We start from the raw sequence: 22,886 nt of genomic DNA, 5'->3' as shown, positions 1-22,886 counted from the left end.
TAAGTATATCTATAATTGCCCTACAAAAGAAGTGAAACCTAATGCATACAAAACCAGTTGAAACCTCATGGTAAAGAGCAACTGGAACCTAATGCACACAAAGCCAGTTTACCAACTGTGACACACTAGTGAACAGGTCCTCATTTGGAAGCAAAGTACTCTGGAGGGATAGTTAGCTCCAGGTCCAAAAATCAAAAAGTTGGCTGCTGAGCTTGAACAAGACCAGGAAGTGGAAGTGTCCCCTCAGGGTGCTTTGGGGGAGCTGCAGTCAGCTGCAATACAGTAGCATCAATTTCTGAAGTAGGCTGAGCTGGGGTGGAAGTATGACCTCTTCAGTGGACTGTGGGAGGATGAGCTGAGACCTCCTCGGTTGCAGATGGTTCAACCTTCTTAGGGGGGCCTGAAACGAATAGGCAGGCATTGGATGCTGAGCTTCACCCGAACCTAGAGGTGAAACTGTCACCTCAGGATGTACTGAAGGTTGAGCTACAGCATCCATAGAGGATTTTGGAGACTGAGCTCAATCCTCTGCAGCACTGGAGAAGGCTGTACGCCAGCAAGAGGCACCTAAGGCAGAGCTGAGCTCTTTGCTGGATTAAAGATTGAGGGTAGGGTGGATGCTTATCTGGAAGTCCCTAGTGGATTAACATAAATTTCAATGGCTCAGAGGATGCTGTAGACTAAGTTGAGGCCTCTGAAAGCTGAGCTGAAGCCTCCTGAAGGTTTGTAGAAGGTTCCATTTTCTCAGGGGCCTCTGTAGGCAGAGCTGAGGCTTCCTACTGGAATGATGCAAATTCAACCTCTTCACAAGGGTTTTGCTGATCCAAGGGCAGGCTCGGTGGGTCCCCCAGGGATAGAGGTCACCAGGATTGAGTGCAGGGCCAACTCCAGAGGCTGAGCTACCTGGACGTAGAGCCACAACAGCTGCTATGTGAACGGGAGCTGTGGGGCCCTGTGCAGCCTGGACATGAAGGGCAAAGGTCCCAGCACAGCAAGTGACCCAGGCAAGTGGGGCACAGCGACAATCCAAGCCAGAAGCCGAGTTCTTCTGCTGGATTGAAAATTCAACATATTCAGGGTAGGCTCTGGAGTTTGATGACCTCCATGTTTGAAGATTGAACTGGGACTTCAATCAAGGTTGGCTGCTGAGCCTGAATAGATTCTGGACATGGAAATGCCACCTCAGGGTGCTTTGGAGGAGCTGCAGTCTGCTGCAGGGCTGTATCAACCTCTGAAGTAGGCTGAGCTGGGATCTCCGGCTGGGGTGGAGGTTTGATCTTTCAGTGGCCTCTGGAGGATGAGCTGAGACTTCCTTCTCAGCTGCAAGTTCTTAGGGAGCTTTGAAGTTACCAAAAACCCCAGGTCAGCATCTTTCACACTGATAGGCAACACTGGATGCTGAACTTCACCCGAATCTAAAGGTGAGACTATCACCTCATGATGTACTGAAGGTTGAACTATGACATCTATCGAGGATTTTGGAGACTGAGCACAACCAACCCTTTAGCTGGACTGGAGACAGCTGTACACCAGCAAGAGGCATGTGAGGCAGAGCTGAGCTTTTTGCTGGATTGAATATTCAACATAAAGGCTCCGTAGCTTGCCATGACCATATAGTGGTTAGTACCCTGCGTTGTGAATGTAGGGTGGATGCTTATCTGGAACTCCCTCGTGGACTAACGAAAATGTCAATGGCTCAAAGGGCATACAGACTGAGCTAAGGCCTCTCGTTGGAATGGAGCTCAGCTAAAGCCTCCTGAAGGTTAGAGAAAAAAAAAAAATTCCTGAATCCTAGGCCACACCTGAGATCAAGTAGCTCAAAGCCTCTGGGGACAAGCCCCAGAATGGGGATTGGTTAAGTTCTCTGGTGATCGCAGAGAGGCCAAGGCTGACACTCCTCACTTCAGACCTCTAGAGTCTGCCTCAAACAAGGTCTTCTGGGCCCCTGTCCAACTGGGAGGGGGTGCGGGACAGCTGTTACCCCATTCTAAGGAGAGAAAGACAAGGCTCAGGAGAAAGACGTGGTTGCCGCCAGCAGGGCTGCTGGGACTTGAAGCCAAGTGTATGCATCCTGGGTCCAGGGCTTTCACCGCTGCCTCGGTAACTATGCCCAGTGCAGAGGGCAGAGGTTGCTTCCAACTCATCTGCCCTAAAACAGCTAACACGGTGCCAGGCATATGCCAGGCTCTGGCAGCTGGATACTGAGATGGGAGGGCTTCCCTGCTGGGCCCAATGTAGGACCAAGGCTGAGAATCTGTACCAGAGGCACAGGGATGAAGTGGGGAGGGCCTGCAGAGGCCCTATGGTAGGGGTGTCGAACTCAATCAGAGAAGGGGCCAAAATCTAAAATCCAGCCTAAATCGCGGGCCGAATGGTTTACTGAACAGTCATAAACTGACAATGTCATAAACTGACAGCGGAGTGCAGTGATGACAGTGCGGTGCGGGCCACATTGCAAGGCCTGGCGGGCTGGATTTGGCCCGCGGGCCTTGTGTTTGACACATTTGCCCTATGGCCTGGGTCTTAACCAACTGCACTTGGGGGAGCAAGGACCTGCCAGACTCTCCCACCCCATCGCATTTCCCTCTTCTCCCATGTGCCATGTAAAATGAAAGGACACACACACAAAAAAGGAGAAGGAACTTTAGACCTAAAAAGAGCCAAATCAAACCTGCAATTGTTTCCTCTTCCAACACCAGGCTTGACACAGGGTTGTGGGAAGACCAACGAGTAGTTATGTCGCTCTCTGGTGGCAGGACCCGAGCATCGCTTCCATTTTCCATTCCCAGAAATTCCTGGCCAAAAAGTCTCCCCTTTCAATTAGGAAAATGTTTTAGGACAGAGAACCTGCCATATAAGGTGCAATAAATGCCTTATAGCCCTTTACCCAATCCTGGCAGGCTGCTTTGTTCCCCCATCTTATACGGAATGCAGGAGTCAGGTCAGTGCAGTGATCGTGAGCTTGGGCTATGAAACCGGACAGAAGAGAGGCCAGCTCCCCCAGGATTCCTCGCCGGGGCCTTGGGAAAGTCACTGAAGCCCAGCCTCCTCACATGCACAACGGGGACAACACAGGACCGAACTCAGAGGGTCTGTGAAGGTTAGAGGGGCAGCCCAGGAAAATAACCACGGCTGACTTCCAGTAAGGGCTCCAGGCAAGCTAGCAGCATTAAAGGTCTGGGTTCCCCCTGAGCAAATAACACATCCCCATGCTCACCCCCACCCCCATTTAGACACCAACAAATCATGTTTCTCTCTTTACTTTGGCTTTGGGGGCTCATAGGCAAACTAGGGGTTCCCAGAGCTATTCAGCACGGCTTCATGATTTAAACTGAGCCTTTTCCTTGGTATTGATATTCTACTCTGATTTGTTCTGGATCATTTCTTTTTACTTCACTGTTTTAGTTATTTCCTATAATTCTCCTTAAATCTTTTCTGAGATAAGGATGTAAACAAATAAGGCTTACTGGGAAATTTATAAATTGTTCTTCACTCATATATGATGAACTAGTTCAGCATACATTTGCAAATGCTATAATCTTTGATTAATACAAATATTCTAATTCAGAAGGTTTGGGGTAGACCCCCAAGAATCATAATTAAAAGTTTCCCAGCTGCTTCTGAAGCAGCCAGAGCAGCCCCTAGCCATGGAGCAATGTCTGAGAATGTCTGGCCTGAAAACATTAAACAGGGGATCATTAGCATGGCTTTGAACCAGGTCCACCTATGAACCAGGAGGTCAGGGTTCAATTCCCATCAGGGCATGTGCCTGGTTTGCAGGTTTGATCCCCAGTTGCGCGTGTGCAGGAGGCAGCCAATCAATGCTTCTCTCTCATCATTAATGTATCTCTCTCTCTCCCTCTTCCTTCCTCTCTGAAATCAATAAAAATAAAAAGACCATTAGTTACAACAACGAATGTCAAGTTTCTTTACAAAATGTAACATTTTAAATAAAACAAATCTCAATTTTATTTAACCGATATGTTTAAAAAACAATGGGTTTAAATCCAAATTTGCAAATAAAACCCATTTAAATTCATTAGGGCAGAGGACTTAGGAAAAATCCCAGCAATGAAACCTATAAAAATCAAGACTCTCCTATTTATTTGGTCTTCAAATTTGGCTTTTTTTAAGGTGGTCACTCAAGTAAATTCCACAGAAAGAAGATATTCCTAAGTTCCTTGACACCCCACTTGTCTTAAACCTCAACAAGCAAAGCTTTTACCAAAAGCCTGAACAAGGTCACAGGTTGTCAACTGGAGATTCTCGCACAAGCTCAACCTGGTAATTCACCCTGAATCCACTAGGTGGTGCTCCTGTCCTGGTCTCGGACTCTTCCCTACATGGGATTGTGGAGACAAGCATTCAGTTAGGCGTTTCTCACAGACACACTGTGACTGCAGTTCCCTAGCCAGGATGGAAGACCCACAAAATGCCTCCACAGTTTTTATTACAAAGTTGGGAGAATGGCTCTGAAGGTGGGGAAGGCCCTACTGCTGGTTCATCAAGGCTAACAATCATTATAAAGGCAAGTGTGGAAACGCCGTGGTGCACACTGCAAACAGATGTCACATCAGCCAACAAAGGGGGGTGGGCAGGCGAGTTTTACTCTCCCAGAGTTCAAGTCCAAATAGCTTAGCTGCTCCTTTTGCACCTTCTTCCAAAGTGCACTGTCTGGCAAGATCTTCGAGTCCAGGTCTGTGCAGTTTAAAAACCCATTTTTATGGAATGCTAAGAGGCCTATGCTGGGTCCTGAGGATGGCAGAGGTGCTGGATGTGAGGGAAATTTCAAAATTTTGTACCTCCCCCAAATTAGATCTAGGACTGAAGATGCCTCAACACTCTCTCCATCCTCCAGGCCATCATTTTCATTCTGTCAGGGCCTTCAATTCTTTTATGAAGGGATCATGGATTCCCCCTTCCTTGAAAACCCATGGGCCAGAGCAATGGAGATTCCACCAAAAGTGTGAAATCAGAAACATTTACCAAAAGGGGATCTATGCCACAGATGTTGCTTAAAAGACCAATACTGCTACAGAAACAGGTGGGAGGTGAAAAGAGAAGTTGAATGGAGCACACATAGAAAAGGGAAAGAAACAGAAGACAGTCTAAGTAATAAGAAATAAAGACAGTAGGTGGGGCAACACAATCAAAGGTGGCAGTAATATGGACCAGGTTTCCGGTCTGGGGAATTCTGAGTGCTAGCTTGTCTTGCCATAAAGCTACTGAGCATAGGGCTGGGAGGGCCTGTGATCGATTTAAAAAAAAAAAAAAAATGCTAACCAGGTCTTTCTGGCACTTTCAGCAATTAATCAAAAACAGACAGACTGCTTTTACAATAAATTCCACGATATGCCATTCTTCATCCAGGGTTTGTCAGAAAAGGGAAAAGGGTCTGGTCTCACAAGGACACCAGAGACAGTTTTAGGGTGGCACCTGCCCACACTGGCTGGGCAGGGGGAGGGTGGGGGCGCTTGGCTGGCAGCTGCTAATATATTTCCAGGGACGAAAAGAGATCCAGAGAGTTACAGACGTTAAAACTAGAGATGAGACTGTAATGGACAAATCACTAACCTTTGCTCCCAGCTGTTTTCTAAGGGGCCAAAGCCCAACAAAACCTGGGCATGGGTGCCAGGCTGCAGTCTTGGAACCTTAAAGGCCAACCATTCCAGGAACCAGGGTCTTTAGTCTTAAGACTGCATGCGCCCAGAGAATGACAGTGGCCTCAGTTTAGAAAGGAGCAACACCCAACAGCTATAATGTAGAAAACCTTACTCGTCAGCAACAGCACCAATGCCCGCTCCCTCCAGGGAGCCGCTTCTGGGGAAGGGTGACAGTGTGAGCGGTCAGTCATCTGCATGTCATTATGGGGCGGGGTGGCTAGCTGCATGTGAATCCATTTCAGGAAAAGAAGGCCTCTTCCCCCTCCTTCTCTCCGCCTCTGCTCCATCCTGTCCACTCGGAGCTGGAAGAGCTGGATGACAAAAATGTGGACAGTCCTGCCCAGAAGGGTCACCGCGAAAGCCTTCCGGGGGTGTGCATCATGTATGTGGACAAACCCACCAAAGCCATTCTTTTCCTTTCCTTACTTCATCGCCTACCATTGCATCACTTCCACCCCCAGCGAGAGTGAGAATGACAAAAAGAGAAGAGGTACTCCGTTCATTTTCTATGCACCGTGAATCTTGGCAGCACTCGCATCCTCTCCAAGATGTCACACACAGAGCAGGTTTGAAACGCCCACTGGGTTACAGATCACAATGACTTCTGAGCGGTTTTCACAGTTAAGACGGACATACATTTCAAAACATGGCCTCCGGGCCCCCTTCCCTCTCTCACGCATACATACACAGTCACACTCGCTCATGCAGCAGGAGCGGCGGCCAGCTGCTGGGCTTAGCTGGCTCATGTCAGGTACTGCACCACCAAGAACATGACCACACAGGTGAGCAGCATCCCACCGATCATAAAGTACTTGTCTTGGAAAGCCCGTTTCTCGATGAGCCGCATCACCGTGTTGGACAAGCCCAGCATGTTGGCAATGTCAAGGATCCTCTTCTGAGTCCCCTGGGATAGAAAAGAGAAAGAAAAGCAGGGTGGGTGAACATTAATATGAGGTGGGGATTTACCAACAATAGTCTCTAGTCAAGTCTAAAGCATACACAAAGCAGCATCAACCAGAAATAGATCACTCACATGTGGTCAAATGACTTTTGATCAAGATACCAGAGCAACAAAAGGGGGAAAGAAAAGTCTGGTTATATAATAAATATCACATGTATGTATCACACACACACATATACGTCTTGTATAAATTATATATAAGTATCTATGTATATGCATATATATTTGTGTAAAAAAAAAATGATCCTTGACCTGGGGTGGGAGCAAGCTAAAAGGGGTCAATGGGGGGGAGGGAGGGGAAGAAGAAGACATGTAATATTTTCAATAAAGATTTAAATTTAAAAAAAGATCCTTGATTCATATTATATATAAAACTTAATTTGGATCATAGAATTAAACATAAAAGCTAACAACTGTAATAAAGCTTCTAGAAGAAAACCCAGGAGAATATCTTAAAACTGGAAAGAATGCAGATGTCTAACACCAGAGGATGGATGGATTAACAATTTATGATACATGTGACAATGGGATACTGCTTGGCAATAAAAAGGACCTATTTACCAACATGTAACGGTATGAAAGAGCCTGGAAAACACTGAGAAGAAGCCACACACAAAACAGTAACATTAATAGCAGGCAAAATTAATTGGTGGTGAAATAAATCAGAACCGTGGTTGCCTGTGGAAAGGGGCAGACTGACTTGGAAAGACTGACTGTTTCTCACAGATCAGCGATCTTTTAGGGGCGATGAAAACAGCCTATGTCTTGATACAGTGTGAATTACAAAAATGCAAGCATTTGTCAAAATTCAATGACCTATACAAATAAGATCTATATACCTCCTTGCATGTACATGATACCTCAATAAATTTTTTAAAATTAGAATATTTTATATTAAAACAGTCTCCGCTCCCTATCTCCAAAATCCTATCAGGATGTTGCTGAGTACAACACGTGGGCTAGTGCCCAGGTTTATGAGAAGGTTTGAAGTGGGCAAGATGGAATGACAGAAACACCATCACAATGATCTTATATAAATGTCACCACCCACAACCATAACAAAAGGGTGTTTTATTCCTAAACCAAGAGACCAAGCCACCCGACGTGCTCTTCCTCTCTGCTTCCTAATTTTCGTTTTTAATCACATTCAAATTCTTATGAAACAATAGAGATGCATGCGGGGGAGACCCCAAGTTACTTCTACACACATCACCAACTGCATCTGTATGAATGGCATCTAACCTAATGCCCCACACCCATTTTTTAAGTGAACAACACAGTAACAAGCAAATGAGAAGAAGCAAGAGAAGCAAGAATGACACAAGGCACTACCGACAGGAATTCAGACCTACGTGCTGCCCAGACCATGATCTCAAAGCCTCACTGAGAGATTTCACAAGTCAAATTTGATTACTGCCAGAGGAGAGCAGAGACATGCTTTCCATACGGTGATGGTGAATATTGGACCCTCACTAAGATTCTGCTCAACTCTGAAAATGCGTATTAATTCCTCACCATGTGAAGTTCAAGCATCAAGTTTCTAAAATCACCTAAAAACTACCATAACTTTTCCCCAAAACAAACATTTCAACTAGGACGAGCCCCAAATCATGGCCCAGCTCCTTGATGTTCTCCCCCATGTTAATTTCAAACGGTTAAAGCCCAAAACTTCCCTCGCGGAGGTGGGTGGGAGGCGGCGGAGGGAAGAAGGCAGGTAGTGGTGTGTGTAGAGGACCGGGATCAGCATCTTCCTCCCAGCCTCTGAGCACCTCACAGGCTCCCTAGCACTTCACTTCCGGGGACTGTGCAGGGGCAGGAGTTGCTTGCACTACTCAGTGATGGCAGACTGCAGTAGGAAGCCAACATCAGCCTTAACAATAAGCTCTAACCCCCACTGCTCGACGTTAGCGTGACATGGTGAGCCCTGTCCTAGAAGGGTTTTACTGTTCTCTGAGAGATGGGAAGGAGGCCAGCCGTTTTCTGCAGAAAGGGCGGGTTAACCAACGGGTATCCGCTTAGATTACTGCAAGCGGCTGTTCTGAAAGGAGGGCACCGTGAGGCTGTCAGAGGCCACACTTCAGGCCAGCAGCAGCAGGTTACGTGTCGCCCGTGGCTGGCCTGACCTTCCCCGGGTAAAGGTGGCAGAAATGTACTGAAGGCCCGTGGAGCTGACTGCCTCAACGTGGTCCAAGAAAAACTGAGATAAAGCTCACGCTTCCGAGGGACTGTTTCTCACAGCTCAGTGGCTGGGAGTGCTTCGTTCACAGGGAACCACACCCTGATAATGAGGCACAGTCCACACCCCATTATCCACCAGAGTTGGTACAGGAAAAGGGCTGAGGCTGGCACCAGAGTCTGTGTAATGTTTCTGTAAAACTACTCCCAGGGGGTTGGCATCTCAACCAATGGCGCAGGGCTCCCAGCAATACCTGGGGCTTAAGAGTGGGGAGGAGTTACCGGGGGTCATCATCATGGGCCCTAGAAGCTATCTCCTGCTAAACAACCAGGGCAGCCCTGAGACCCCACCCCTGGGGGTTTGGTTACGACAGCACAAAAAGGTCTCAGTTCTACAGCACACAGCAGAGGCCCTTACGAGAAAACACCTGACTGTGAGATGCCAAAGCACAGCCACATCTTCTTTCTTATGAGAGTGGATTAAATAACAGAATTTCTTAGTCTATTATTGGTTCCTCTCAGAGCAGCAGTCACCTTCAGAAAGTGGGACAAGACCTGGGATACCAAAAGATGCCACATTACGATTCATTACAAGCACAAGAAACACCTACTAGCAAAGGCCATTGGGCTACTTTCAGACTCATAATAATTTGACACCAAAGGAAGGATCCGTCTCACCATCACAGCATCACAATTTGGGAATACGTAACCAAAATGCAAATGCAGGGACCAAGCTGTTGGATTAGGCCAAGACAAGAGGCCTTCTCCCTGTCCCCCGGAAGGGCCCCCACCTTCAAGGTCATTCTCTGGGCCCTCAGTCCCTCCAGAATACTGTGCCCGCCTCCAATGAGGTCATCCATGCCGTGGTGAATGTTCTGGAGGGAGGAGTTAAACTGCAGGGATTCATCCATTGGTATGGTGGTCTCAGAGTCCTGTGGAAGAAACGCAGGCACTTGATTAACTTTGCTTGCTAGTCAGCCTCTGCGGGCCCACCACGTCTGACAGCTCTGCCTGTTGGCCAAGGCCAAGCCAGAAGAATTGACAGAGGGAATGGTGCAAGAATCAGAGGAGCCTAATAGAGAGAGAGAAAAAAAAAAAAAGCAAAGCAAAGATCTGGAGTAGCCTCTGTCACTTTCCTCAGACTTCCATTACACAAGTCTTGTTAATTCCTGCCTCTTATCATGACCCCCACTGGGGAAAATCGATTCCTTCAAGACCCCATGGGCTTCTCTCAAAGTCTTTCTCTGACTGCCCACTAACCTAGCTTGTTCCAAATGTTCCTTTTCTTGGTTTCCCCTTAATTCCACATTAAATGTTTGCTTTTGTTCTTTAGCTATTTTATCCATAGCTTATCCCTCCACTTAGACTGACACTAAGGACAGAAGAGACAGTGCTTTCCTACTGACGCCAAAATAATGTTCAGATGGGACTGGTCTCCTGAGCAGGCAAGAAAAATCTGCACAAAAAGGAAGGGAAACAAAAACTAATACTGACCAAGTACTTTTCACTTTGCATGCTCATTACCCTAAGCTCACTTACTCCTCATCCTAACCTGATGAAGTAGTTAACGTATTGTCCCCATTTAGAGATGAGGAAACTGAAGCCCAGATAGTTGGAATACCTTGTTCAAGTTCTCCCTGAGCTGTAAGAAATCCAGGAAGGCATGAATCCCAGTTCTGAGTGCAGAGTCTGCTCTTTAGCCATCTCTCTGGAGGAAGATCAGGACCAATCCTAGGCTCTAAACTGACACTGAAAGTGCACTGTACACAGAGCAATTCATGACCAACTGTAACACTGTTCTCTCTCCTGCCTCCTGATGACCACAAACTCTTCTGTCAACCAGAGCCATTCTTACCACATGTCCTGAGTCACCCTAGGACATGTTCATTGACTTTTAGAGAAAGGGAGAGGGAGAGGAAGGCAGATAGAAAGAGAGAAAGAGGAAGAGAGAGAGAAAAAAACACACACATCAATCCATCTCCTGCATGCACCCTGCCACAGCCAGGGATCAAACCTGCAACCTAGGTATGTGCCCTGACCAGGAATCGAACTCTCGACCTTTTGGTGTTCAGGACGTTCTAACTAACTGAGCCTACCAGCCAGGGCCATTTCTCCACCCCCCGCCCCCCCCCCCCCACACACACTTTTAATCACTACAAAGAGATCAAACCATCTTTTGTTTGATGTTCAAGTTGAAAATTAATTAACGCACACATGTTCAATCTCCCTTGATGACAAAGGAGTTTTTCACACCCTCTATTCTCAGCACCTTAAATAGTGTTCTACATACAGCTAATGCTCAGTGGGTCAGAAGACTGCAGTGTTTGAACTAATTAAATACTTCACTTAGTTGGCAAGCATTTATTGAATGCCTTTTATATACAAATCTTCCTTACTTTTCCACCTGAAAGGGTAGAGCTGATGAGCCACTATCTCTCAGAAAAATGTTTGATAGTTCCAGATCATAGAATAAATAGAAAGAAGTTCATTCAGTATGTCCTCAGCCTAAAAAATGCCTAAGTAACAATCAAAAGCCCACATAACTTCTTCCAGAGCATCACAGAGTTCATTAAATTATTGGAAAAGGGCCATGCTTACCACTATACCACCAACAGGTCTCCATCACACTTTTGAATTGTTAGTCATTATTACTTGATGCTCACTCTGGAGACACAGAAACTACAGAGGTACATTCTGAAACACTTGGGGAAATTTACTACAAGTGTGGACACAGCAAAGAGAGTTAAACATCTGCAAATTGGGAACTGATTTGTTCTGATGTCAGGCTTAGAAATCTAAGACCTCTTTAGGAAACAAACATCTCCATAAATACACACACACACACACACACCCCCAAAAACCCACCTCATTTGGCGGAATATAATATGCAGAACACGAAAAGTCGTATGTCCTATATCATGTGCAGAAAATGATCCTATAGAAACCAAAGGGCAGGGACAATGGTGTTCTACAAAATCAAACGAGAAAGCCAACAGGCCACTTTCAAACAGGCTCAAAACAAATAATCCGTCTAAAACAAAAAAGTCTGTTAACAAATTCCTCCAAAATTGCGCTCAGCTTAGGGACAAAAACATTGTAATGCATCTGACACTGGAACCACACACATACTCAGCACAAAGGCAACTGCCCCAAGGCAGCTTTGAAATGCTGCCCTCCCTAAAAATGGCCTAAGTTCTAATCATCTGTCTCTATCTGATCAGAAAAAAACGTTTCTACCATGTCAACCACGACCTCTCTGCATCGGCCCAGTCAAACCAGGCAATTTTCACCCCGCTCATTCCCTCAAGTTAACTGCTTCCTCTTCAGGTTTCTGTGTTAGAAAAAGAGAGTCCCTGTCTAGTTACAGACTCTGTGGCGAGGCACAGGATCCACTGTCATTTCCAGTTGGTCTCCTCATCAGTCTGCTTCAGACTCCACCTAAAAGGATGACGCTCAGACCCTGAGCTCCAGCTTCAATGAGCTGTTGAGTACCTGCAGACTCCCACCCTGGTGCCTGGCTTACGTTGGGGGTGAAGGTGCGAGATAAAAGCTCCTCTCGCTGTCTCTCTTGCTGCTCCCTTGCGTATCGCCGATGCTGGAAGTTTCTGAGAGCAGTCTGCAGGTGCTGGACATCATACTTTAACTGGTCAACACGACTGGAATTGAGAAAGAGAGATAGATATTACATCCCAGGAACCCAGAGTGGCACAATTTGAGATCACCAGGCTTTGCATTCAGGAAAGAAGACTTTCCTTACTTCTTCCTATGCCACTCCATGCCACCCTCCCACCCCAAATAATCTGATTTTGATCAATTATGTTGAAAATGAAGAAGTAGCTGTGGTTAAAGTAGGGTTGTAGCACACGAGATTCCAGCAGCTTTACTTAAATACCTGCTGGTCTCTGATTCTGAATGCATGACAGAGAACAGGTGACAGGAAACAGGCTCAGTGACCTCTTCCTGACCTTCTATGGATTATATCACTCTCCTGGAAGAAGCCCAAGGGCATCTTTGGCATAAAGCATCCGCAAAGTTTCATAAAACTTTTGGGAGCAGGGGCTGGGGTGTAAGCGGTGAGGGTGGTTTCATTTTAATTTCATGGGGGGACTATCAAACATTAGATCGGTATTTCATTATAATTAGACTGATTGAAGTGATTAAGAGCAAGATTCATTTCAACCCAAGAATGTAGTGGGAGCCAAAGGGTACAGTAAACTCACTTAGGCTTCAAGCAGCCATGGGTTTGGACAGAAAAACAGTTCTGGAGGCAAATTTTCAAAATGACACCAATGAGGTAAGGAGACACAAAACTTCTGAGCCACTAAATCACGGGATTTTTATTTTGAGAAAATAAAATTGTACCCTTTACAGGGACTTTATCTTCGCACAGTCTCAGTTTTTCAATGTGTAAATGAACTTTCAGAGCATTCAATAGCCCCCTGTGGAGAAAGACCTGTCATAGAGCACTCACAGTTTGGCATTCTGTCTTTTATTGGGGGGCTCCTTGCTGGACAAAATCTCCAGGCGTTCTAGCTGGCTGAATATCTGGTCTATGTTCGCTTGGATTTCATTTTCTACTACTGCACAAAAGAGAAAAAAGAATAATTGCTGGAAAAGAGATAGTGAACTTAAATTAGAATGGTAAATCAAACATATCTTTTTCCACACCCAATAGACTCAAAATATGTATTTCAAAAGGAGAAAAATGCATATGCTATTGAATAACAGAAAAAGTTCAAGTTATACTAAGTGACTCTGTAAATGCTGTTTCAAATATGTATATATAGCTGTTAATGATATAACAATGCCAATTTTTAAGAGGGGTGAATCTGTAGAAATAAATTTTCTGCTGTTAGAAAATAAAATGAACATGTAAATGTTATCCAAAAAGTTTTTAAGCAAGTCAGTATTTTCTGATACAGCATGAGGTCTCTTTTCCTTTGAGATTATTCTCAGATATAGATTATAAATGTCTAGAAAAAAGACTGCCCATTGAATTCCCTATAGTAATAAGGTTAAAAAAAACACACACAAAAAACAACACACACACACACACACACACACACACACACACAAAGGAGAAGATTAGTAATCGAAACAGAGAAGAGTTCCCTTAAGGCTTTCCATAAGAATGGGTGGGCTGAAGTTGGAATCCCCAAAATAGACTAAGTATCAGTAGGAAAGGCCCAGGAAAGAATCCATAGCAGTACAGATATGATAAACACAGCCGTCTTCCTTATCCCTTGTGATAAACCGTCAAAATGACCTCTTTCCATTTCTAATCAGGTAACAATGAGATTATTGGGAAGGCAAACAAAGTCAATGGACAGAAACTAAACTGTGCACAAAAGCAGACTGCTTTTTGCCCCATAAATAAGTGACAGCAACGTCACCTTTGTAAGTTAGCTAACAAACACAGATTGGAACAAAGTGGGGCACGGAACCAGGAGAAGAGATGCTCTGAAGCTGTGGAAAGGAGACAGGGAAACGGGCATGGTGACAGCCAAGCAGCGAGGTGAGAAGGCAGCTTCTGCAGTGTGAGGGTAGCCAGCAGTGTCTGCATGACCGACTCAGAAAAAGGACCTTTCCTAATGATAGAAAAGACACTCAAAACCACAAAGCAGCCCTCTACTCCAAAGAAATCATGGTGTGGGAACTAAATTAATTAATATTGCTATCCATTTCCGAACAGGCCTTCTAAAAAGCCACAGTTCTCTCAGAAGAAATGACCAATGCCAGTTAAACATGTCCGACTTTTTACGGAGCACATTCCTCTAAGGACTAGGTAATGAGATTAAGACAGATGGAGGAAAGAACTTCCACTCGCACAGGGCCATGTCAGGTTGAGTGGAGGGGTAATGGGGGATGCGACTTGGGGGATTCCAAAGGGCACAATCAGGGAAATCAGTGACTGTGCCATAGGGTTTTCTGCACCTTAACAACAGAACTCATTCCACGCTGAATCATTAGGCCCCTGAGGCAGAAAGGCAGTCAGGAAACCCAGCCCATTAGCACCGTGTCATCAGAGAAAGGACTCTGGTCTCCATAGCTAATTACTCACAGTGCACAGACTGCTTGTCTGCTGTCTCCAGGCGTCCCATGTGAGACTGGATCTGGTGGACCTGCCTATCAAAGGAAAAGGGAGGAAATGGGTGAGACAGGAGTAATCAACAGCACTTCAGTCAGGAAAGTCAATTTTTCTGATGCCAACATGTAACTGATTTAAATTGACAGCATCGCTGAACTGTAAAATTTGTATGTGGCACTTGAGGCCACATGTTTTGGCATGGTTTAGAATATCTTAATAATAATAATAATAATAATAATAATAATAATAATACTGACAGGCAGCGTTTATTGAGTGCTTCCCCCATCGGAGACATTCTGCAAAGTCAATACCCTATGAGGAAAGTATTATTATTCTTATTTTATAAACAAGACAACTGAAGTCCAGAAAGGTTATGTAACTTGTTCAAGGTCACATAGCAAGTGATAAACCTCGATCTGGACCCAGCCAATCCCACTCTCTGTTGTTTGACCCAATGTGCTGAGCACTGGTCTGTACTGGGCAGAGTCACAGGGTGAGAGAGATAATCCTTGTTCTTGAGAAACAGTGTAATTAGGAATGACAGGCTAGATAGAAAGAAAAGTCCCGAGAAGATTTAGGAGAAAACTAACACATGTAAGTGTAAACAAACAGAAAGCTAAGCATAGTGCTGCCACGCAAAGGCAAGTGAATGAAAGGGCCGGGGCTGAGACAGAGTAAGCTGGAGTTTTGTGGGTGAAGGGAGTACTGAATATCATTTTGAAGGGAGATGTGATTTGGTGAAGAAAGATATAAAGAAAATGATATGCAAAAAGGCATGCAAATAATGTCATGGGGATTAAAAGGAGGCCAGCCTGTCCGGAAGAGTCAGGGTCAGAGGGGAAGGGTGGATGAGGTGATTAGCTGGACCAGGGGTCCTCAAACTTTTTAAAGTGGGGGCCAGATCACAGTCCCTCAGAGAGCTGGAGGGCCGGACTATATGAACTACTAATTCCTACTGTAACACCTCGGCTGCGCTCACTGCCCAAAAAACCTGGCGGGCCGGATCAGACTCCTCTGCGGGCCGCATGTGGCCCGCGGGCCGTAGTTTGAAGACCCCTGAGCTGGACCATCAGAGGAAGGCCCTCAGTGAAAGGATCTCCTACTTGGTAGACATCTTTCCCAGGCAACATGAGGCCACTGCCATCTCATTTGGAAATGACACTACACCTTGGACCTCTGGCATGGTCCCAGACATAAGGCTCCAGAGCACCCTGAAGGCTCCCCAAAGCTTGGCCAAGGTCACCCTCAGAACCTTTCCTAGTGGTCCCTGGGATTAGTCCTTGGAATTGCTTATGCTCCCCCCAACAACCACCTCTTGGTGCTTAGAGTCTCCCCACGTTAGAGCCATGTGAAAGGGACCTGCTGAGCTCTTATATCATCCCCAACTCGAGGGAAAGGTCACCAGCCATCTTCCACCATGAGTACCACAAACTGTGACTGCAAATGTATCAATGTGGGCCAGGAGCCCAAATTCGGTTTCTCTAAGTCTTTTTCTGGGCTTTCCTGTGGCCTCTAAGCATGACCTATGGCCCCAGAAGCCAGGACAGCCTTTTAATGACTCCCAGAGTGATCCTGGGCAAGACTCATGCCCCCTAGAAACCACAAACAGAATCTGAGAGACCAGACTGCTTCTTCAGCAGGTAAGTCCAGAACGGGGCACATGGAGACGTGGAGGCAAAGGTAGAACACAGCTCGAGGTACTGAACATCCAGAACAGGGCAACTGTGGAAACAGCTATCGAGGACTGGACGGTAATGCCGATCAAAGGGAGAATTAGAACTTTACTAAAGTCCTGGATGTATGCAGTGAGGTAAATTTTCAATGGAAGCTTAACAGAGTAAATCTGAAAATTGGTGGCATTATTGTCAGGAACAGAAATAAAATGAAAAAATGGAGTGGGGAGAAAAATAGCCAAGACACTCTGAATAGGTATGAAAGGAATGACCTATCCCATCTACTATTAAGACTTATTACAAAGACATACTAATGAAAACAATATGGTAACATGCAGGGAGAGACAGAAAAAGATAGCCAAACCCCAACTCTGATGCAAGAGGAAAGAATAAAGGCCAGAAACAGTCCTACATATTTGGGGACTTGGTGACATACCAGTTGATCGGTGGGAAAACCATGAACTAAAAAAAAATTTTTTTTTTTACAATGAAGGCACCATAAAATATAAAAAGACAAGCAGAGACTGGAAGATATCTTCACAGATAACCAAGAACTAATGTTGGGAATATATAACAAACAGCTACAAATCAATAGGAAAAGTCAAACAAAGCAATTTTTAAAAAAATGAGCAAAGAGCAACTGACAAAAAAACACCTAAATGCTCAATAAACATATGAAGAGATATTCAACTTTATTAGTAATCAGGAAAGCGCAAATTAAAAATAAGGAGATATGCCTGGCTGGCTCAGGAGTTGAATGTTGACCCATGAGCCAGGAGGTCATGGTTCGATTCCCATTTGGATGACCAGGTTGCAGGCTCTATTCCGAGTGGGAGGCATGAAGGAGGAAGCCGATCAATGATTCTTTCTCAACACTGATGTTTCTATCACTCTCTCCCTCTTCCTTCCTCTCTTAAATCAATAAAAATATTTAAAATAAAAAATAAAAATAAGGAGATATCATATTTCTTCTATCTGAATGGCAAATATTTTAAAGTCTGATAACACACATTGATATAAGGATGTGGGGAAACTAGAACTCTCATACATGGCCGATAAGATTATAAACTGGTAGAAACCCTTTTAGTAGGTTGTTTTTTTTTTCCTCAATATATTTTATTGGTTTTTTTACAGAGAGGAAGAGGGAGGGATAGAGTTAGAAACATCGATGAGAGAGAAACATCGGATCAGCTGCCTCTTGCACAGCCCCTACTGGGGATGTGCCCACAACCAAGGTACATGCCCTTGACCAGAACCGAACCTAGGACCTTTCAGTCTGCAGGCTGACGCTCTATCCACTGAGCTAAACCAGTTTCAGCTTTAGTAGGTTTTTGATAAAAACTGGTAGAGTGAGTCCTAACCGATTTGGCTCAGTGGATAGAGCATCAGCCTATGGACGGAAGGGTCCCAGGTTCTATTCAAGAGCATGTACCTTGGTTGAGGGCACATCCCCAGTAGGGGGTTGTGCAGGAGGCAGCTAATGGATGTTTCTAACTCCATCCCACCCCCTTCTTCTCTGTAAAAAATCAATAAAGTATATTTAAAAAATAAAGACATATTTCTAAAAACAAACACAAACAAAAAAACCCCACACACACACCAAAAAATAAACAAAAAACTGGTAGAGTGAAATATGTGTGTATCCAATGAGCCAGCATTCCACTTCTAGGACTAGGTCCCTGAAAGGAAGAGAATGTGTGGGATTCAGTTCTACTCTGTCTTTAAATACCTGCAGCATATGTATTAAATATGAGGCCTAGCACATGTTATATTATTCTCTATTTTTATGTTTGAAATATTTCATACATAAAATAACTAATTTTTTTTTTCCTGATGAGATTATTGGGAAGGTAATTTCAGGTGTTGAATCAATGGTTTAACAAGGATCAGTTATTTACTCACTCAACAAATAAGTGGGATAGACAATCACAATGGTCCATGGGAAATAAAACCACAGGTGTGCCTTCAGTGGAAAGGAGTAATATGCTGAGGATACCACAGTAAGTTTACGTTTATTTCAAGAGATATTTGATAGCCTCTCAAGATATTTTGTAGTAAATTTGGTTTAATGATAATACAGGTTGAGGGACTGATTTCCAGTGTTCTACCATAGCACTGCCTTTGGTTCTATATAGTTCAATATTGAAAAAAAAAATCAACTTATGTTTATAAAACCTGCACATTTGTGATAAAATGAGGGGTTAAGATGTGACAAGATAAACATTAACATTTTCCATTTACGATAAAATGGGGATTAAAAAGTATCCTGTCTTCAGATGTTAAAAAAAAAAAAAAAAAAGCCGAAACCGGTTTGGCTCAATGGATAGAGCAGCGGCTTGGGGACTGAAAGGTCCCGGGTTCGATTCTGGTCAAGGGCATGTACCTTGGTTGTGGGCATATCCCCAGTAGGGGGTGTGCAAGAGGCAGTTGATCGATGACTCTCTCTCATCGATGTTTCTAACTCTCTATCTCTCTCCCTTCCTCTCTGTACAAAATCAACAAAATATATATATTTTTTAAAAAAAAGTCAAATGCACACTGTAAAGTGGCATTCTATTCTGGGAGCCAACTGTTAAAGAAACCCTATCAATTAAAGGTTTACCCCAATGGGAGATGAACAGGATGACTAAGGGAGTGTTTAGGAATCAAGCCATGAAGACAAACTGTCAAAAGGGTCTTCCTGACCGGAGTGAAATGAAATGGAAGATCTTGCCAGTCACTTTCAATTCTTAAATTCTATGAGGACAGCAGGAGAGAGATGAGGCCAATACCCACAAAACATCTTCAGCTGGCTTTTACTATTTCCCAAGCTAAAAAGGATCAACTTTAATAAGTTGCAGGGAAACATTACTGACTTTCCCCATCCAATCTCTTCTTGCTTCGAATGAACTAGAAAAAATATGGCCAATAAAGTGATTCCAATCTCTACATTTCATGCCTGAGAGGGAATATATGCAAAACAACAAAGCAAGTATGCATGGCGGGGTGGGAACTACTATGTGCCAAGTGGAAAATCTGTTTTAAACTGAACTGGGCATTCGGACAACACACTTGAAGCCAGCAAGAAACAGATACACTAATAAGACCTGGGAGTGTGGACGTTAGAAATCAGAAGTCCTAGATGAGTCTAGCATGGAGTCCGTGGTGGGCTTGGGTGGTAACATAAAACTAAGCAGAGACCTAGGAGCACGTAGGCAAGGGTCACTGTTGCTAATATTTTTTAAAGGGTCAGTAGAAAATCTGGGAAGCACTTTAAAACACAATTGCTTTTTAAAAGTCCATCCATGCTGCCTCTGACTGTCATACGGAAAGATCTGGGTTGAAGTTCTAATTCCACTATGTACTAGCTAAGGTACACTGAACAAGTAATTTAACCCCTTGCTGCCTCCGCTTCCTCAACTGTTAAAATAGAGATACTAACAGTAATTATTTAAAGGGTGGTAGATCCAAATGCAATATGAAAATGCTCTGTACCCCATATAGCAGCATACAAGTTTGTTGTTTTAACCTTACTTATTAAGTAGTAAAACCATCTGGTCATTTTCACTTCACCCACTTTGCCTCTACTATACAGTATTTAGAAGGCAAAATTAAATATGGAAAAACTGGTCTTGACATAAGGTAAAGTTCTTAAGTGCAACTGCTCATAAAAATCATCTGGAGAGCTTGTTAAAAACAAAACAACAAAACAGAGCTTCTTGTACTCCAGACCAACTGAATCAGAATCTCTAGGACTACAAGTGGGGCACCTTTACAACACCGGGGTCTCAAAAACAGAAGCCTGCCTACTGGCTCCCCTCTAAAGTTCATTCTAATGCACTAAGTATAAAATGTTTATTCCACTTTTCATTTTTTCCCTCCATTCACTGTTCAGGCAGTTCAGGAGTTTGTAAGATACGTTAACTTCAAAATGTTTATCTAATTCCAATGTTCTGTACATTGGAATTAGATAAACATTTTAAAGCTATGTATCATGTGAGAGATAATCACAAACTGGGTTCAAACTTCAAGTAAAATTAATATGTTCAGTTAAGGTTGTGTCAATTCAGCTACAATTATTAATTTCTGACACTCCCAGGACTTGGTGTGTTTCCTGTGTTTTAAATCCTCACTCAAGGATATCTTTCCATTTATTTTTAGAGAGAATGGAAGAGAGAAGGAAAGACAGTTGTTAAAATAGGATTGGAATAGATATATACTAAAAAAAATAATAATAATAATTGAAAACAGGGACTTAGATTTACACCAATATTCATATTAGCATTATTCATAACAGAAACCCAAGTATCCATCTGCAGATGAATGGATAACAAAATCTGGTTGGTGTTCACACAAGAATTATTATTCAACCATAAAAGAAATGATATTCTGATACATGGCACAAATAGATGAGCTTTGAAAACATATTAAGTGAAATAAGCCAGACACAAAAGGACAAATACTGTATGGTTCCACTTATATAACTAGAATAGGTAAATTCAGAAACAGGAAGTAGAACAGAGGTTACCAGGAGCTTAGGGAAGGGAGATTGGGAAGGTATTGCTTAATGGGTACATCAAGGTTCTGTTTGTGCTGATGAAAAAGTTCTGGAAATGAATAGCAGTGATGGTTACACTAATGTACTTCATGTCACTGATTTGTACACTCAGAAATGGTGCAGGTGGTAAACTTTATGTTCTGTGTATTTTACCACAATAAAAACAAAATAAATCATAGAAGTTCTTTCCAAATAACAGATAGGTATGATTCCTATTACCATACTCAACTATATGTCTCAGCAAATTCCAAAAGTGCAGGACAATATTCAAAAAGGACTACCAAGGAATTTAAATTATGAGAAGCCACATCAAAACTTGATCTTCTTAATGGTAATCTGTAACTAGGTGTGTAATGCTGAATGCTACTTGTACAGCAATTTCTTTGTGCCATAAAAACATGGTCTTTATTATAAACCAAATGAGAAAAAAATAAAGGGAAAAATCATAGTGTAGCAACAAGTTTGGGGTCAATCAAGAATGGAGGCTGACATCATTTAGGAGCTGCGAGCTACAATGAAACTTTTTGACATTCGCCCACTGATGGATCCTTCTAAATTGCTCAAGCTGATCCTGTCTATACTGATTATTTTACCCTCCATCCAATCCTGCCGTAGAACTCTTAACAACCCGGAGCACTGAGTTGGCAGGTGCGAGACAAACTATTAGAACCGGTAGATGCAACTTTGGCTTCACTTAGTCTACTCAGCAGGTAGTCACGGCCTCGAAGATCCCGGGAGCCATCCGGCACATCTTTTCCGGCCCCACGCCAGACCCTCCATTCGCCGTGGACCTGGGCATCCCGCGAGGAACTGACCACCTCCGAGCTGCCTCCAGCAGTGCCCGGGCGGAAAGACTGGGCCTCCACAATGGTCAAAGCCCCAGGCCCCAGCTCAGGAGGCCGGTCTCACCGAGCCTGCCTTTGCCCCGCCCGTGCCCCGACGCGACCCTCACTTGTGCGTTTGCTGGTACAGCGGTTCCATGTCGCCGGCCCAGCCGGGTCCGGCTGCAGCTTCCTCCGAACACGTCTTCACAGCCCTCCTTCCGGCTTTCGGCTTCCGGTCTCAGGACCCTCTCTCCTCGCTACCGGCTAGGGCTGCCCCCCCAATACGCCTTACTGGTGGTGATTACGAGAGTAGGAGTGGAAACGAGGAAATAGGCCGCGAGAAGAAGGATAACTGTCGTTAAAAGTGCGGCCTCAGATGCAGGACTAGGAGGTATAGGTTTTGGCGGGAGGCTGTCTTCAGCATTGAGTCAGGCAGTGGCGAGGGCAGCCTCAGAATTCTGACGTGAGGTCCTCAGAGCCAGGTTGGCGGCGAAGGGGCGGTTACCTGCTCTTCCTAGCTGCTGTCTGGCTGGGCTTCGCGTTAAACTGCTTGATTGTGGGTCTGCAGATGCACTCTCCCCTGCAGAATCTGGCACTAGCTGCTCCTATCTCAAATGTGTGTGCTCACTTGCCCACGCACCTACCCCCATCCCCTCCACGCGCACACTGTTTAGTCACCCAATAAACCCACATTGAATGCATGTTTCCTGTGTGTTAATGTGTGCTGTGGGAGGTTCCGCTAGGTTCCGCCTGCCCTCAAAGAGGTCGAAATCTAGGAAAGAAAATAAGATATGTATACGAATAAACGTCTACAAAGTAGAAAGTCCAAATATTCTGAGCCGAGCTTGGCAACACCAAGGAGATTCAGGGAAGACAATGTAGGAGGTGGCGTTTGAATTCGGACTGAAGGATCTGGACTCTTTGGCCTCACCACAAACGCCTAACCCATTTCCATCCCCATTAGG

The 22,886-nt window shown here is 44.4% G+C and overlaps 1 protein-coding gene across 2 annotated transcripts; it reads right to left on the bottom strand.

Annotated features, from left to right (window-relative positions):
- Nucleotides 1–6,147: 6,147 nt before the first annotated feature.
- GOSR2 (golgi SNAP receptor complex member 2) lies at nt 6,148–22,196 on the bottom strand. 2 transcript variants are annotated; one of them, XM_084862272.1, is made up of 6 exons: nt 22,050–22,195; nt 14,861–14,925; nt 13,271–13,379; nt 12,323–12,455; nt 9,591–9,731; nt 6,148–6,567 (listed from the first exon to the last, which is right to left on the bottom strand). In XM_084862272.1, the coding sequence occupies exons 1-6, from the start codon at nt 22,076–22,078 to the stop codon at nt 6,406–6,408; spliced, it is 639 nt and encodes a 212-aa protein (XP_084718398.1). In that variant the 5' UTR covers nt 22,079–22,195; the 3' UTR covers nt 6,148–6,405. The 2 variants fall into 2 exon arrangements, with proteins under 2 accessions (XP_084718398.1, XP_084718399.1); XM_084862273.1 differs by lacking the exon at nt 9,591–9,731 and having other exon boundaries at nt 22,050–22,196.
- Nucleotides 22,197–22,886: the final 690 nt, after the last annotated feature.

This window comes from Pipistrellus hanaki (genome assembly GCF_964339955.1).
Source record: "Pipistrellus hanaki genome assembly, chromosome: 16".
Classification (NCBI taxonomy): Eukaryota; Metazoa; Chordata; class Mammalia; order Chiroptera; family Vespertilionidae; genus Pipistrellus; species Pipistrellus hanaki.
Note: the sequence above shows the minus strand (reverse complement) of the source record. Positions and strands in the feature narration are given on the sequence as shown.

Coding starts and splice junctions, on each gene's coding strand:
- GOSR2 (XM_084862272.1), bottom strand. CDS start 22,078: ATGGAACCGCTGTACCAGCAAACGCACAA. Junction 13,380..14,860: donor AGACAAGCAGTCTGTGCACT/GTGAGTAATTAG, acceptor TCTTTTGTGCAG/TAGTAGAAAATGAAATCCAA. Junction 9,732..12,322: donor CTCGCACCTTCACCCCCAAC/GTAAGCCAGGCA, acceptor TTTCTTCCACAG/GACTCTGAGACCACCATACC.